This window comes from Pteropus medius, unplaced genomic scaffold (genome assembly GCF_902729225.1).
Source record: "Pteropus medius unplaced genomic scaffold, Ma_sr-lr_union100, whole genome shotgun sequence".
NCBI lineage: Eukaryota > Metazoa > Chordata > Mammalia > Chiroptera > Pteropodidae > Pteropus > Pteropus medius.
Genome location: NW_024349797.1, coordinates 7,375,443 through 7,394,172, shown reverse-complemented (window position 1 = coordinate 7,394,172; position 18,730 = coordinate 7,375,443). Strand labels below are relative to the sequence as shown.

The window sequence follows — 18,730 nt, the reverse complement described above, 5'->3', positions numbered from 1 at the left end:
AACATGTTAGCAGAACTTTGAAAAATTTTACAACAAAATGATTAATGCTGTCCCTGACAGTTACGTTCAAAGACAGCAGTGAGCTAGAGCATGGCCTTCTCACTGGAGTAGCATACTCCCAGGAGTATGCAAAGGTCTTCCAAGTGGTATTCGGACACAAATCATTTTAAGACAATCAATTTTTATATCCTTAGCTTTTACATGCACTTTCTCCTAAAATGGCTCTACTTAAAGAGGTCATGTTACCTTGCATGATGGGCTCCCACTTTACAAAAGAAAGGCCCACTTCTCACTTGTCCTGGGTCCATGTTGGCAAATTCCCCCAGGCACTTCAGGGAGCAAAATAAAAAGTGATTTAAGATTTTGGTACCTTTATGTCCTCTTTTAATCAAGTCACTAAGGTAAGACTTCTTGTTCTTAGTCATACATATATATTTGAGAAGAACGAAGAATTATATTAGATTATATGGGATGTTGGCAATGGGGTGTCCTGAAATTGACATGTATTGTTAATTGGTGTTGAGGGGGGAGAAATGACAATTTTATTTCATGACTTAACCTATTCCACCATCCTATTATAATCAGAGAATGTCTAGCCCCAGAAAATAAAACTAAGAAGTGTTGGGAAGAAGTAATTGAAAGCAGCAGTATTTCATTTCATCCAGATGATGAATTCTGGCCGGGCCCCATGCCTTACCTATTTGTCTATCTTGGAATTGTAATTCAGAAGTGAGACAGTTGTCACAAGGACACATCAACGCATTTCATAGAATTGAAAAATGAAATCAGACATTTCTCTGCCAGAAACGAAGCCTAGTATAGCTGATGGGTTTGACAGTGATGGCTGATTTTGCCAACCGGCAGCTCTAAGGTTTGTAAAAAAAAATTAACGTAAAGATAAAATAAATTTAATAAAATTTTTATACTAATAGAATGGTATTAAAATTAACAAGATTTTTATTTTCCTCAATCCTCCTTGCATATGTTGAGTTCAGTGAAATGCCTCTAGGTGAAAGAAGAACAGTTGTAGTAACTTGACAGGCCTTGTAAAGAAAGTCGTTTTGGTATACTTTCCAGAAACAGAAAGTGAATGGCTTTAATAACTACATTGGCAAATTAAGTGGTTTCTAATTCTTTGCTTTCAACAGAATTGAAGGGAGAACCTAATTGAGCTGATAGATTATTAAAATTAATCTTTGGTGACAGATCACTATGCATTCTTTACCATAAAACTAGGAAGACATTCAAGAAATTGAGTGATATTGTTAAAGCGAAACTATTTTTATTCTTGTGTACGTTTTTACGCGAACAAGATATCTCAGTGATTAAATCTGTAGAAACAAAAAATAGAAATTAAATGGAACCCTGTGTTATTCAAATAAAAATTAGCATTTACCCATGGATACATGAGATAATTGACTTCAAGAGAAGAGAAAGCTATATTCATCTCATTAAGAGTTATACTTTTGGAAGATTTGGGGCTTTTAAAAATTTTTACATTTAATATTTTCTCTCAAAATTTTTTATTTGCCTAATATTAATTGTAATGAGCAATCCACAAAAAAAGTATAACAGAGTATTATCATTATGGGGAGTTTGAAAAATCAGTTTTTCTCCATACATACAGAGAAGGATGAAGTATAATAGGATAACCAATAAAAAGATTTGCAAGCATAAATATATTCTCTATTAGGATAAAAATCTCTGAAGGGAAAAGATTGGAAATAAATTCTAAAGGGAAAATAACAATATAAAGTTTCGGTCTTTTTTTAAAGAGGATCTTATGTAGTTATTTGTAAGTCGATAGATTGTGGTAACAAATTCCTGAAGTATTTAAAGTTCACTGGGTAAGTTTATATGAGTAATATAAGGGTTTTATATGAAAATGTCAATATTTATAATATTCCAGAAATTTCATCCTTTGCAACTACCTAACATTATGGTGAAAACATTTAGACTTAAAAATGTGTGTGAGTGGGAGGGGGAGAGGGTCAAGGGAGATACATAGTTAAAAAAAATTATTTAGGGAATGTCTACTCAATTTTAAAAGCCACTGGCGTAGAGCAAATGTATAATTATGTAGTTGCAATTTCTCACTGTTCAGCTTCTCAAAACACAGTTACTTAAAACAATCTAATCTCCCTTATTTTCAATGTTTACTTACAGAGATAATATTACTTATAGGATCAATGCTAACCTGTAGCTATATGGAGAAAAACATACATAAATTTGCCTGTATTGAGAAAAACTACAAAACACTAGAAAACTCTTAGAAATACGATTTTTATTTTTAAAAACGTGTTAGAGCCTTTAACACATCTCTAAAGGGTTCATTCAGCTAATATTGGTAACAGGTTTGAACTGTACACACCAGTTATCTTGGTGTCCAAGGGGACAGGAATATGCCAGTATGTCTCTGTGGAAATTACTAAGTAACACTGTATACTCTTACTTAACATGTCTGCTATTGGAATTTTTATTTTTAATTTACTTTCCTTCCCACCCTAGATCTAACTACTAATTGTGCTTCATCCTACTACATGTCTAGTCTATTCCACAGGCACCTAAGTTATTGAAGAGGGACCATTATTCTGCTTGGGAGTACATGGAGCCAATAGAGTTAATGTACTTAGTCCAGTGTCCTGGTTAAACTCAGGAAATAACTGCCTTGAGTATGTAAATCTGGCCAAATAACTGTTAATTATTTGCAATGCCTCTTCTAAGTATTTGTAAGAATCTTGAAGCTAAGTAAAACTTGCCTTTATCTCTTTATAAAGCCAGAACTTACTGTTTCAAAACCAAAGATCACATTAGGTTCATTTTTGGTTTTGCCAAGGCTACGAGCCTCTCATTGAGATTGCCTGAAAGGTTCAGTCAAATTGGCTTCACTCCAAATAAAACGCAGTGTGCTCTGTACGGTTTTGACCCAGAATCAGGTGAATCTCAGCAGCTTTGGCTGAGCTACATTGTAAAATTTTGGATTTGTTCGAACTTGACACTTCCTGGGAACCCATTCAAACTGAAACCGGAAAAAAGGTTTTGCACAAACCCTGTCCTGCCCGTTCTGCCAAGTTTCCCACTGCTCTAATGTTAGTCTACCTTCTGTATATTCGCATCGAGGGCAAACGGAAATATCCTCATGAATCTCTCATGAGGGATCTTGGTCGCAACAATCTAGACATTCTCCTTTCGCCACCTTGTCCCAAAACACAGAGCCTGTATTTTGTGTTAGTCAGTATTAAAATATGTGCGTTTTCTGATAATGGGGTCATCTTCAAAGGGTTAAATTTCTAAAACATCACTGTGTTTATTGTCAAATGAAGAAAATGCTACTAATACCAGTAGGCTCTTTATTCAGAGTTGCACCCTTGTGGCAAAAGGTGATAACCAATTAAAAAATATATATATATAAGACTTACTTCAGCCTGCAAAAATGGTTTCTTACAGCCCTATCAAATTTTTCATAAACATGGTGACACAGGGAAAGTATCATTGAGAAATTACATAATGAATGCAGCTTCCCCAGCAGATGAATTTAGAATTATTGAGTTGCTCAGTGAGTGGAGGTCAGACTGACAGTTGCTTCTTCAATGCTGATAAGTAGTCATACTGCCTGCCTAACTGCCTTGATAATAATGTGTTTTATCGTCCTATTCTAAATGGTATCAACGACAGTGCATTCTCTGGATAAAAACTCTTGCTTTATATTGTGAAGATAATATGAGTGTATATTACAAAACACAGTGAAAGTATCTTTCTGAAAAATGTAATACTTATAAGAAACACATTCTGTCCACTTTAAGAGAGCATATCTGGATGAAATCTCAGAGTAATGGTATATTAAGTTGTTTTTTAAGATCCTAACTTAACTATGGAGCAAAATATTTGTATTTTTATATATAGTTAGTGGGAATGGTGTATGTTACACATATTTTTTAAAGAAGCCTTTAAATAAAAAGCTGATGTGGCAATTTTCATTTTGTACATCTAATTTTAACCAATTACATGCAATTTTCAGCTGAAAATTGTTATATGCCTAGTTTAAAAAGATGGCGATATGATAAAAATAGTATCTGATTAAGAGTCAGAAAAGCTAAATTTTAGTCATATCTCTATCATAGCCAGGCACATGACCCTGGACAAGTTGTTTAAACTCACTACATTTTAATTTTCTTATTTGTTTTTAAAGATTGGGGTAGACCAGGCTACAGATTAGTCTAGTAGGAATTAAATATCCGATCTTCACAAAATTTCTGCCCTGCCAATAGTTGCTAGCAAACACTTTGCCCTGATTTAATCATATAATGTTTTATAACATACTTGTCGAATCCCTACCATGTCTCAATAGTGTCGTAGGGCATATAGCAGATTAAGTCTCTGCTGCCATGGATCTCACATTTTAGGTAATGTTACAATTTGAAGGCATCTTAGAGAGTCTTGTCAAAATCCTTCACCCTGTAGGTGAGAAGCTGGAGGCCAGAGGAGTTTATGAATTGCCAAGTATGGCAAAACTCGGACTAGAATTCAAGTATTCTCATTTGTGTTCTTCCTGTTCCACATATTCCACTTGCGACTGGTAGGAGTAATGAAGACACAAGTCAGGAACACTTTCCAAGTGTCTGGTGAATGATGCAAAGTGAAGAGAAAGAAAATTAACAACCAGATGCCATATTTAGCTCGCGTAGGACAAGAAGTAGACTCATACACTGACACTCTTGGACGCTATTTAGAATTGTCAGAATATGCCCTCGATTTATTGGTAAATAAAGTTTCATAAAGCAACTTTGATCTAGTTTTCTTCCTTTTGAATGTTGAAGAGTTGGCGTGCCCCTAGATCGCATTACCAGTTTGCCTTGAGCTTGCTCAGTAATATTAAAAGCTTCAGTTGATCTTTTTTACTTTGTGCATCTGCATACCAGCTCTAATTTCACTTACACAGTGTTTATAAAGTTTGTTTAGGGCTTTTAATAAACTTTGATCTCAGATGAAAGGCTAGAGAAAATATAAATTGTCACTATTAGTGCTATTAATATAAATATCCAAATAGTCTGTTAATTATTTAACATTAGTGAGCGATCTCACCCTATCATTGTCCCCAATTACATTATATTTAAACATCAAAGAGTAAAAGGCGAAACCATCAAAATAGCCCTTCCCTCATTATTCTCTGTAGGCTCTGTTCTTAATTATTTTGTATAGTTGGTCTTCTATAAATGATTTTCTAGAGTTTCTTCAATATTTTTCTCTACTAGCATCTGATTCTCTCCCTGTATCGATGGCAAAGGCCAATGGAACACATCTTTGACTTGTTTGTTGCATTATCATCATATAACCAGATAAGCACATTAAATATGGACTCACTGACTTTAAAACATTTGGATTCTGTGAAATACTCCATTTACATCTTTTCAGAGAGCTTCCTGTTTTCTTCTTTATTCTTGTCATTTCTAACTCAGAACTTGTTTTGCTCTGTAATACCTTAGAGCTCTTCATTAGACATTAGTTTTTTCTTGAAAAAGAGTGTATTTGTTCCCAGACATGCAGGAGTTGAGAAAGAGGGAAAGGCAACAGCCTTCTGATCTCCAGATTTCTTAGAGAACGGTTAGAATTTGGTGGACTGGACTTTAGAAGACCCGGTTGTGAGTCCCGGTTCTTTTACATACACAACTCACTTAACTTCTCTTAGCCAAATTTCTTTTATTGATGAAATGGGCCCTGTACTTGTCCTGCTTGTCACAGAGGTTTGCTGAAAAGATTACTTGAGATAGTGATTGGTAAAGTCCTTTTCTAATTTTTAAAAATACCCCTCTCCCGCCATTATGAATGTGTCACCTTCACCAGTCACAGGAGCCATATATGGACTGGAAAGTTTGGGTTCATTACTCAGGACAATTGAATTTTGGTCCTAGTTTTGCCACACTGCTTATGTAACTCGGCACTCTATGTTATATACAGAATTTACCTCCAAAATTCAATTTGGTTGTTTCAGATTTAGGCTCTGAGAAATTTAGATTCACAGTTCTTATTTAATAATCCTAATAATTTTAGTTCAGCATGCTCCTACCCCTAGATTCAGTTGTTTTGGGCTAAATCCCAGTAGTTTTTAAAGGTTCTGAGGTGATTCTAATGTGAAGTCATGGTTGAGAATCACCGATTTGGGCCATCTGCAGTACATCCTTTAAGACTGTCCATCCCCAAGAGCTTGGTGTTACTCTGTTTTCATGTCTATTTGATTTAGTTCTGTTCATTTCCGCTGAATTAATTTCATGCTTTTTCGACTGATACAGTCATGTACTCTGTCCCCAATATTTCTTTTTTCCAATCTGTCAAAACAATAGTTGTAAGCTTCTTTCTCACACATTTTCCTTATCTTTCCAAGAATCAGAGGTGCTTAATTTTAGCATCCTACTAAAATGTAAATCTATCAGACCTAACTTTGAGGATGTATTGCCCAGTCATGAATTCAGCAAATTACTAATTCTCTGACTTTAACAAATTGTCCAATTTCCAAAAACAGTATCTTTGAAAACTATATGAACAGTTACAAAATAAATAAGTTGTTTTGTAAGTCAATACTGTATTGGAAAAATTGGCTATTTAGTCAATTTGCCTTGGCAAATTGACTAATATTGACTAAGATTATATGAACTATCTGCCTCCCTCATCTCTCTTTTCTCATTTCTCCTCTTCCTACTTTTGCGATAATCTCTGTAACATTATACTCATTACTTTTTATCATTTCTCCATTCAATATATGACAAGTAACTACTCCATGCAAAGGACTGAATGTGAAGCATGGCTTCTTTTGCAAGGCCACATAGGATAAGTACTTCATGAACTCTCAGACTTCATAGCAGACCCCACAGAAGTGTCTTAGGAAGGCTCCAAGAGAGGAGAAATTTGGCACTAAAAGGATAAAGAGGATTCTGAGAGGGGATGATAAAAGGCAAAGAGCTTTTCAGGATGGTTTAATCCTCGGTATACCATCAGGGTCAGTTGGACCCAGTTTGGTTTCTGAAATTTTTTTTGTAAGAATTGATTTTATTTTTGCTTTTATAATTTTTGTAAGATCTTCCAAAGAACAGAGAGAAATTTTCCTCATTTTTAAAATAGAAAACAACGCATTCTGTCTTACAAATGCCATATGAGTCTATTGAACCCTGTTATAAATCTAAGATACGTAATGAATCTCGATATTATTGTCTTAAAACATTTTCCTGTTTTATCATACTAGAAATTATTGTTACCCCTCAATTGTTTTGAGCTATGTTAGAAAAGACTAAAATAATATGAAAATGGAGGAATAATGGAATCACATAGAACATCGCAATATATAAACTAAATCATCATTATTGTATAATTATTTCAGTTTTCTTATTGTGTTGTCCAAAGTATATCAAGAACTGAATAGTCCGAGATTTTTACCCTACTTGTAAGTTACCAAGTTAGCCTGGTACACTTTCATGAGAGCTGGAAGACGACACAAGACAAAGAACTTTATCACTCATGTCATAGCAGGCCCCATGAGCTACATGTTTGTATTGATTCCCTTTGTCTCCCAAGTGCCACAGGGGCAGTGTGGAGATGGGTTCAGGTAGGTGTTGCCCATGCAGCAAGTTTGTATTATAGCTGAGAGGAACCTTGAGCTTATGCAACCCCCAATCTCATAAAGGGAGCGACAAGAAATCCTGCCCAGCCTTTGCCCCAGACGGAGACACTGTCTCTATTTTCTAAACTATCACAAGACGTGTAGGAATGCCATGGAGATGTACCTTCCAACAAAATACTGTATTATTTATCAAGAAGAAGTTTTGTAATCTTCATTATTATTACATTTATGGAACATAGGCTGAGAATTTAGAATTTTTTATTTTCTCCTATAATGACGAAGATAAAGAAACTGACAGAGAAAGACATTTCAGTTATTAGATGAATCGAAAGATGAATGTAAAGAGACAGACAATGGCCCTGTAATGATGATGGTGAGATTGATTGTATAAGCAAAAAGTCAGATTATGAGTCTTCAAATGATGATATCCTAAATGAATTTTTGCAGACTCAAGAATCAGTGAATGAACAATATATTTCTGAGGATGGAAAGGAAATACGGTACTCTCATCCAGTTATTGCTCATGCAATATTTTGCAACAAGAATCTAGACCACCCCATTTTGATAAAAGAATGTGTAACAGTACTCTTTTATCTTTGTTATGTTTATGTACTAAAATTAAATGAGCAAATTTTGAAAGCAGATTGTATAAAAATATGATTGGAAAGAAAAGATGGTATAGAAATAAAAATTTTCTTTGGATTGTGCATTCTAATTGATGCTTACAAATCTAAAAAATTATAAACTTTGCACTTATGTAGTAAAGAAGATGGCCTTATCAATTTAAAAAGCTTAGGAGCTGTCACATTTTTAGATGTATTGTGATTTGAAGATACAACTGCAAGAAGAACAAACCTGAAGTAAAGATAAACTAGAACTCATTAGAAATATATTTGAAATCTGGAATCAGTATTTACAAGATGGGTATTTTCCAGAATTGTAAATGGCAGTTTTTCAGCATTCCATTGCATTCCTACTTTTATAATATGTAATATGTTTAAATTCTTACTAAAAATTCTAATAAAGTTCTTTTTTACTCTATTTTTCTCTAACTTATCAATAACTAAAATGTTTTTTAAAAATTTTATCTATTGAACCTGAATAGTAAGTGGTAACGACTAATATACTTGATATACTAAAGATTAAACAAAAGTACATTGTTGTGTTCCAGGATCTGGAAGCAAACTGCCGTTCTGTATTCCTATCTCTTTGTTCCTTTGTTTGTTTGTTTGTTTGTTTGTTTGTTTTTACAAATGAATCTCATGTGGTTCCCACAGTGTGCAAATTGCAGTTGACTTCAAGTGATATTGCAGTAAATTTGATAAACCCAGTTTTCATTGTCAGTAGGCATCGTGTTTGCATCTCCCGAAAGTTTCTTTGAAACACAGATTTCCTCTAAGTTTAAGTGTTTGCATCTCCCGAAAGTTTCTTTGAAACACAGATTTCCTCTAAGTTTAAGAGGGAAAGACCATATATCCTTAAAGTAGTGCTCTGCGTGACTTTGTGATATGCACCTATGTCTGTACCTTCTTAGAAATGATATGGAGCAAAGCTCTCACCTTTGGCCTCCAAACCGAAGTTGTGGGGGTGGAGCAGGGAAAATAATATAAGATACTTCATTTTTAGTCTTCCTTAATGCTATTTCTCATGGATGTTCTATCTTCAAATATCTCATGAAAATGTAGAGAGCAGGAGTCCACAAAGAAGATATGGGATACCTTTCTCACATAACTCAATCTTATTGCTGCGATTTTATTTTTACATTTTGAGTGTATTCTAGAACTCTTGACCCACCCATATTCACTTGACAGCATATGAGATTATTCCTAAATCAGATGTAAATTATCTGATCTTTTACATTAGCAAATTTAAAAAATATCACTGCACATAAATAGTTTCTGGATGACTGAGAAGCAATTGTAGCACCAAATTCAATAAAATTTATTGAGTAGCCGTTGTGTGTTAATGCCATAGATTCAAAGAACGCTAAGGAAGGCATACTCTCTATACTTAAAATTTCCCAATTAAATGAGGAAAAGGACAGTTAATGAAAAATTTCGGTATAATATACGTATTTCTTACTGTTGCCCTAATAATTTATTTTCATTCAGGAACCAAAAGAATATGCTTGTACTAATCTGGTCAGCTTTAGCAGAATGAAGTCTGATGTAATGATATTATAGGTCGATTTTTGCAGGTACTTACAGTGCCTACTGGATGAAGGAAAAACTGAATGTCTTACTCAGTTTCTGCATAATAAGTACTGTGAAGTCCTGCCTAATTTGCATAGTATTGCATGTTTTCTAGTTTTCTTAACATACTTTAAATGTCCAAAGGTTCTGGCTCCTTCTCCTCTCCCTCCCCCTCCTCCTCCACCTCATGGCTGGCGAAGGCTGCAGCACTTGTTGATTTCAATTGAGTATGTTAAAATGAGGTGGGGCGGGGGAGGAGGAGCCTAAGTTCAAAATTTCAAATTGTTTTGGCAAGACCAACTCCTTTTCATACTAACCACCAGGCAACAAAGCTTCATTGTTGTCCAATTGAATGAATGCATGGCTTTCATTTAGAAAAGAGGAAAAGAAATTTAAAAAAAAACCCACTTTCTAGCACCTGAAGTTTCAGGAAAAGAATTGGCTATGGCAAATGACAGATGAATCTGCTAACCGAATAATATTGTCAGCTGTATAATGCCCACTGGCTTTCATGGTCCATCTTTCGCAGCCAGTGGCTAAAACTTCAGAAACTGGCTGACTTTATTTAAAAATATATACTTTTCTTCATATATACTCACATGTTCCCTCTTCTGTTCAGCCATTCAGGACATACCAAAACAGTATCTCTAACATACTTAGAGTTCATCTTTAGTGAGCTATCTACCAAAATGTATTGCCATAACTTCAAGTCATTGGTACTTTGAACTAAATATGGCCTGGCAGTTGGGATTCCTTAAGAGATTATTCAGTTGTATTTTCAATGGCTTGAAAATATTCTAGATAGTCACTCCTTTGGCAGCAGTTGGCCAGGGGAATGCTTTGTACAAAATCCGAAAGAGTGTTTCTGAGTGTTCAAAAAGGATTAATTATAAAAGCAAACTTTAAAAGTATAGGCAGAGTTGATCTCAGTTATTTTTGAATTAAGTCTCAAAGCCACAATGATAAAAATAAAATACCTTGGCTGATTTCTATTTAGATCTGATCTGCCTGTCACCAGAAATTCATCTATATAGGGGGATTAACTGTTCACATGCCCTTTCAACATCTAAGTGCTGTGTGTGGAATAATGGAAAATGATTAATTTGTTCTGTCATTCTCTTTGAGAACATAGGACATCTCTTAAAAAGAAAATAACCCTTTATTTTGAAAACAGAGAAGATTAATTACGTTCACCCCACCAAGGTGCTTTTAAGTAAATTAGACTGGACCCCATCTCTGCCAGAACAATTATCATTCCTTATCAGTGTTCCCTATCAGAACCCTCTGTCCCATATTAAATAAATATGGAAGAGGCAGATGTGATTGCCTACTCGATGCAAGGGGCAAGGGCTTTGCAATATTTGTGAAATGATAGGATTTCTCAGTATCTGCCCTATGTCAGGTGACCCCATCGTGGCCTAGCATGGCTAAGCCACTGTCAGCTCATCCACAGGGAGCAGGTTACTCTTCACATCATGCATTTCTGTTCACTTTACTAGTCCTCAAAAAGATTTTATTCTCATCTTCCTCTCTTTATCTCTATCTGGACCATTTAACTCAACTTTACTGTCCCTCATTTTTCTTCCAGTTCTCTTTTTTATTATTTCTTTAATTTTGCGTCTGTTTAGTAACATTCTCTGCCCCTCAAAAACAGTTAATTTTTAAACTCTACATTTAAAAATAATTTATATTCACATTACTAATTCGTAATTCACATTACTAGGTTCTAAATGTGACACTATTGATCTTTGTGTTGAGAGAGTTTTATTTATAAAACTAAAATTTATTGTGTGTGATATGAAGTGCTCAGCAGTGGAAATATAAGGGAGAATATACTCCTGCTTTTAAGAAATTTGCCGTCTACTGAAAGGGGCACACACACACCGTTAGGAAATGATTAGACACGTAACAGGAGACATGCGTGTGTGTAGGAGGCATTGAGGATGGGCACCTAACCCAGACTTCCGGGAAGGCATTCACTGAATAATAACTGGTATTATCATCGTAACAATAGCTAGTGTTTATTAGTGCTTACTAGTGCCCCGTCCTGCTCTAAGTACTTTACATGTGTTAATATATTTGATTCTTACAATAATTCTACGCTTAGGGGTATTATCATTTCTATTTATAGATAAGGAAGCTGAGCCCCACTGCAGGGGTTTCTGAGAACTTCTCTAGGGACACATAGCCAGTAGGTGGGACACATAGCCAGTAGGTGACTTAGGATTTCAGCTCAGACTGATTGGCTCAATAGCCCGTGCTTTTAACTGTTAGGGGACATAGTAGTAGTGACCAAACCAAGTCTCGCTGGAGGAATGTCAGTGACCTAATTTAAGCAATGCGTAGAGAACATTCTAGGCAGATGGACTTTCGCGTGCAAAGTCATACTGGCATAGAAGCCTTGAGGAGAGAACAAAAGTGTGAAATAACATTTATGGTAATAGAACCAGAAGCTAATTAGCAAGCAGTATTTAGATGAGAGGAAAACTATAAAATCTTTAAAAAAATTTTTTTTTAGGACTCATTAAAGTTTTTTAATAAAGCAAATTCGTTGTATGTTTTTGGAAGTTATGTTCTAAAAACACAAAATGACAAATATTTGGGGTTGGTAATTTGATGGGCAAATACCTAAAAAGACAACAGTGTCTTTATTCCTGTTTCTCTTATGCAATCATTAGCTTTGCTTTCTGCCATTGAAGAATGAAGGTTTTCCCACCCCATCCATGTTCTTGGGTAAATATTAACCCTTAGAATCCCATATATGGTTTCTCTTTATTTTACTTGTTATAAAACCACTTTTCACCCTCTTTCCAATCTCTTAAGCTTAAAAATCAGACCCAAGCCTATTATGGAAAGAAGTTAAAGCTACAGTGGACTAAAACTAGAGCCAACAGGGCTCTTAAGAGATTTTTAGATCCTACTTTCCCATTTTCCTGGTTTGGAAACAAGTACGTGGATTGAATGGTTTTCCCAGGTTCATACAACTGGTTATGGCAAAGCTGAGATATAACTTTGTATCTCTTGATTTCTTATCAGTGATCTTTTTCCCTGTCTTGCTGCCTATTCTCAAACAGAAGGCTGTCACAAGTAAAAAAAATTATCTAATTAATTTAAATAATCTAATGTTATTAGAGAAATCATTTTGTGGACAGTTAGAACATTTTTAGGAGTTTGTGGTCAGGATGCATGCTCTTGAGATGGAAGAGTATTTGGGGTAAATCGAGTGCTTTTGGTGTGGCACCATTGGCCTTCAGTACATTCTCCCAATAGATTTCTCACGGAGTTCCACCTGAACGGTACCCCTGAGGTGGGCCTCAGAGTCTCTACTGCTCAGCAGGTCTCCAGCCTGGGAGTGAGACACCTTTCTCACCTTCTTACAGTACTTCCCAACTCTAGTTCTTCTCTCGTTTGAGGATGAGTGGCAAGGAATCTGCAAACGGTATCACAAGGTTCCTTTTGGGTGTAAATGAGAGCATGTCATTACTCTGCTCAACTCCCCTACCCCCCACCCCAAAGACCTATCTCATTTAAAATTAAATACAAAAACTGTACTGTGATCTGAAAGGCTCTTGAAGATCTTGCCCCAGGCATCTTTGGCCTCATCTTATACTCTCCCTCAGCTCACTTCAACAGCAGTGTCCCATATAAGGTAGGCATTCAGTGAATGTTTGCAGATTGAATAAATGAATGAAAACCTTATCTTCATTGAATAAGATTTATTCATTCATTCAAGAAGCAATAGCTCTCCCATGGAGGCACTGAGTAGAGTGCTGAGGGAAAGTGGTGAGAAAAGACTGACTTTTCCTACCCTCGTGATGCTTACCACCCAGTGTCAATACAAACAGTAATCAAATAATCACTTAAACATAATGTTCGTACTCTGATAAGTGTGGCAAAGGAAGGACTTATGGTACGGTGGGAGAGCTTATTTGACAGAATCAGCAATGGCATAAGCAGCTTCCTTGAAGAAGTGATAAAGGGGTTAGTAAAAGTTAACCGGTTCAGTTAAGATTTGTACATATCACTAGATGTGAATTTTACATTTTAAAAAATAAATATTCAAGTAGAGTTAATAATATGCATGCTGAAGTCTTTAGGGAAAAGTGTACTGTCGTATGCAATTTACTTTGGAATGCAGCCAAAAAATAAGTTGGGCTGATGAATAGACGTAGGGATGGATAGATGGATTAATATGTGACAAAGCAAATATAACAAAATGTTAATTGTACAATCTAGGTGGTAGGTACGTGAGTGGTCTCTTTTTCTTTCAGATTTTCTGTGTGCTTGAAAATACTCATAGAGGATAAGAGGGAGGAGGAAGGGGGAGGGGGAAGGTAGACAGGGTAAAAGGAATCAAATATGTGGTGCAGAAAGAAATCTAACTATGGGAGGTGAACACAGTGTAAATGTATATATATGTATATGCCTTACCGTTAAGGTGTACAGCTGAAACTTATTGGATTTCGTTAACTAATGTCACCATAAAAAAATTAATTAATTAAAAAAAGAAAATTGTCATATGTTGGGTGGGAGGGCAGGGTTAACCAGACAAGGAGATTGGAGGGAACATTCTCCATTGAGAGCACAGTATGTACGAAAGTAATTGATGCACTTGCGCTACTTTTATGTTCGAATGATGTCTGCAGAGCAGTAAATGTATTTCTACATATCGGACGTAGTTATCATTGTTTTGCCTTGTTTCTGCTTCGTACTCTGCTGGCTAATTTTTATTAGCCACAGTTTTAGCTTGTCACTGACCTCCCCTTCTGTATCTGAGAGTTACTGAAGTTGATAGCACCTCATGGAATCAGTGTTTGGAAAGTACTTGACAGTTTTCAGTGCACTTTCACATTCACCCTCTGACTTGATAATCACAGCTATCTGTAGGTGTGGGATAATAAAGACCATCATTACTTATTCTCATTTTTTTTACGTACACCTAAGCGACATTACTGGAACTGTGCATATCCACAAACCTGGTGTGGTGACTCCCAGTTCAAGATACCTTCCTCCTTACCACCATTCTTTACTGGCCAGCTGGAAACATGTGTAGGACCAGTAAATCCAGACGCATAGTTTCTTTACCTGCCACCTTAGCAGAAATTGCTAAACTTGGTCTCTTCCAGGAAACCCTAGCTTATACTGTTTTCCCATTTTCTTTCCTCTGTGAGTACGTTTTATTTTTTAATTTTTTTTTTTAAATGCCTAAAGCACCTGGTCTTTCTAGGTGGTCTCCCATCCAAGTACTAACCAGGCCTGACCATTTTTTGCTTCCAAGATCAGACGGGATCGGGCTTGTTCAGGGTGGCATGGCCATAGACTTTTAATTTTAAGAAATCAAGTGATTTCACAGAAATTAGATTGTGGCTCTCAAGACCTTCCTCTTTGTAGACTACTCGTAGAGGTCTAATTTATTGTTCAGCATATAGAGAATACTAAACCAGTCCTCATTTGTCTTTGTATATTATTTTTCTTTGTGTTAGGGAGTGGCAAGAAAGATAGTTAAAGAGGGAATCTCAATGATCTCATGGAGAAGAGAGAGGTTTCTTTATTCCCTCTGTCTTCCTTTCTCCTTCAATTCATTCTTGCTATTATTGGAAAAAATCCCCAAGTTAAGCTACCAATAAGGTCGTGCATGGGTCAACTGTAACTTAAAACCTGGTTATGTCTAAAAATAAGAAAGTAATAATCAGGAATGGCAGATTCTATAGATTTCATGTAGTGCTTCGCTTAAAAAAATTATTGTGAATGAGAGTTGGAAAATACCTAGAAAGCCTCTTTATCCAAGTTTTCCAATGAAGATAAGCTATCTGTTCTCAATTTTATAAATTTGAAAGGAGATCTTCTACCACTTTTGACTAGAATGGTGTTATATAAAGAAAAATAGAATTTGTTGACAAAAATTGTTCTGCATTTTAGCTCAAATATATTCACTGATGTCATATTGCCACATTAATGGATGTTTATATTTAATGAGCCTTATGCACCCTCTCACCCCAAAATACACATAAACACTTCTAAGTCGGTGTCTGATCTTTAGACCTCTCTTAAAAAGTGTACAATCTAGAAATAGAGGATTCTTCTGATATTCTAAGAAATCCACTCAACTTTAAGCACTGGGGCCCTTTGAAGGATGTACAGCAAAGGAATGACTTTGCCAGCCTGTTTTCTGCTACTGTTCAGTCTGGTTCCAGCGAGTGTCTTATACAGTTTGGATGAAAAGAGGGCCCTATGAAGCCAATACAGCTGTGCTGGATAGAGTCACCACAAGCAAAAAGTCAGACAGTCTATCCTTTTTATGATCTCACCCTTCCTCTCCTTGAAACTTGTTTACTCAGGTCCTTTTACCATCTTTCAGCCATTTGTCAAGAAAGTTTTGCAGTGGATCTCTTTCCAAATGAAATAGAATTGCATTTTTGAACCTAAATAAACTGCTTCATAGCCTTATTTATTTAATATCTGTATAGTGCCAAAATGTACACACTTATTTTAAAATAAAAATATAGACAGTATCTTCTTTAATGTTATTGTCTAGACCTTAAAACATAGTTTCAATAACACTATAAGAACATGGTAGTGCTTTTATGTTAATAAGAAAATAAACATGTGCATTTTTACAAAAAGTATACTCACTAAAATATACCTATGGTTAAATCTATTTCTAAGTTTTCTCTGCAGGAAACAGGAATCTATGAATTGCAGTGAAACCCCTTTCTAATTCCTAATTGCTGTTACTTATGTTGTCGTAATATATTATCGATTTCTCTGTAGTCTGAAACAAAGGGACAACTGAAGAAAAATTTACTATGGACCAGTACAAACTGCTCAACTCCATACAGTTTGGTGTGTGTTGAAGATTTCGGAATAGTAAAATTGCCAGCTTATTCCTTGCCCTTTTCAGCAGATATCCAAACACATCTGTAGGTGCAAAAGCCACAAGGGTTAATAGACAGGATTTCTGAATTTCACTGTTGCTTCTACCACCTGATCTTCCCGTTATTCTAGAGAAAATAAATGTAACAGCAAATATTTAATTTCAGAGATTTCTCCCAAGTCTTTTGAAAACATCTTCTCTTTTCCTTTTTAACTGAAATAATTGTTGAGAACTCTTTTCTTCTTTATAATGGCAACATGTAAGGATCTCTAATACACTTCATAGATAAGTAACTGCAAATTCATCTATTTTTCAATATTACCGTGTGGTTTATTTCTGATGTTCACTGAGGCAGATTTGCAAATTAATATTCATGTGAAATGCTCTATAGATAAAGTTTCATAGCATAACAGTTGAGAGCAATTATCCAGAAAGAATTTTAATATCTGAGTCAGTCTTGCAAATGCACCTCATATACTTTATAAAAAGGAAATTATTCTTCTGATTTGAAAAGATATATTTATCTTAGAAATAACTATTATATTTGTTCTTATTTGATTCTCTAAATCTACAGCTTGAACTGCTCATACCAGTGGTACAACTGGTTTTTAGTAGCTGAGTTCTGAAAGTATTAATAAATTTTTTATAATGTTTGGTTTACTTATGTTTTCTTTTCCAGAGTACCCGAGTGGCCTTGGACCATCTGGAGTCTGTGCCTGAGAAACTGAGCCTACTAGAAGATTTCAAAGACCTCAGAGTGCGAAAGATTTGGCTTGCCTCTTTCAGTATTTTTATCTTGACATCCTCCTGATGTGCAAAGAAAATTGTAGGCAGAGAGGAAAGGCCAAAAAACATTGGGGACTTTTAACACTCTATCTTATCAGAGTTGATTGACATTTGTGAAGTCAGGATCGAAAATAATGGAATTTATATATTAGCACAATATAGGAAAATAGAGACTTTTACCCTACTTCTGGGAGTTTATTTGGCCCCCTAAAGCTTTAACTATAATTTAGAAATATCTAAGAATTAGAAGAGGTTACACATTACATTGACAGTCGATAATTATTTTGATAAACAATTTTAATTTATGAATTATCTTCTTTTTTTAATTATAAATTTCCAGAGTGCTGTTTGTTTTAGAGATATGATAGTGCACAGGGCATCCCTGTACTATGATATATAAATTGAAGTCCACATAGAGTTTTGGATTTTATTTCCCCTGCCATTTGTTGATAGAAATCTAACTGCAAAGCATTTGATTAACAACCCAATTAATTACATATGTGGATTTACCTGTTGTAATTTTTTAAAGCTCCTCATAGAGGAGAGATGCAAAACAAATAAGCTGCCACCCAGTCCTGCCAGATAAGGTCCAGGCCAGAGAACCTCTTCGCATATCATCTTAGGGATGTTTAAGTAATGCACAGTTTTACTGGTTTATAATTTCTTGACCCTGTATGACTGAAGCTAACAATAGTGAGAGTTCTTTCGAAAAACATTTAACCTCTTTTTTCACATTGGCTTAAAATATGACATATTATATTTAGATTCTGTTATAATCTAACATTATTTGAGGATATAATGAGTAAGAAATACAGCCTGATTATGCCGTGTTGATTTATTGGAGGCACTGATATGATGAGGGTCTCAAGGTCTACACTATCTTAAAATTACCTTTCATTAAGCATATTTTGGTAGTTCAGTATCTAAACATTTTTGATGGGATTCAGAAATCTAGACTATTGCAAATAGAACAAAAACCAAGAGTTTCTAGTATATTTTACTAAAGTTTTGATTCTTTCTTGTGACTCGATTATATACTTGCAGTCTAAATCCCTATCAAAGAATTATGAAACCAGTGTCCAAGAAGATGTGGTTTCTCCTCTCCCTTATATTACCCAATGCGGATAGCAGGCAATATGTTACACCCATATCCTTTCCACCTTTTTCTGTGTAATTAACTGAAGTCATCTAAGTGAATGTAGAGCAGGCAAGAGAAAGTACTAGAAACAGGTGGCATTTGTCACTGAGAAACAGATGCCGCCGGCCTTA

General features: G+C 35.3%; 1 protein-coding gene, 1 long non-coding RNA gene and 1 pseudogene across 12 annotated transcripts in view; 2 read left to right on the top strand and 1 right to left on the bottom strand.

Moving 5' to 3' along the window:
• CEP128 (centrosomal protein 128) overlaps positions 1-18,730 on the top strand; it is a 348,588-nt gene that overhangs the window by 287,846 nt on the left and 42,012 nt on the right. For all 11 annotated transcript variants that reach the window (XM_039883945.1, XM_039883939.1, XM_039883938.1 and 8 more), the window contains one exon: positions 17,355-17,432. In XM_039883945.1, coding sequence (XP_039739879.1) covers positions 17,355-17,432 — 78 coding nt within the window. The remainder of the gene's footprint in view (positions 1-17,354; positions 17,433-18,730) is intronic.
• LOC120619570 (uncharacterized) lies at positions 8,874-10,204 on the top strand. The gene is made up of 2 exons (XR_005657556.1): positions 8,874-8,963; positions 9,016-10,204. It is a non-coding gene; the product is annotated as an uncharacterized LOC120619570 (long non-coding RNA).
• Positions 15,004-15,122, bottom strand: LOC120619916 (uncharacterized; annotated as a pseudogene).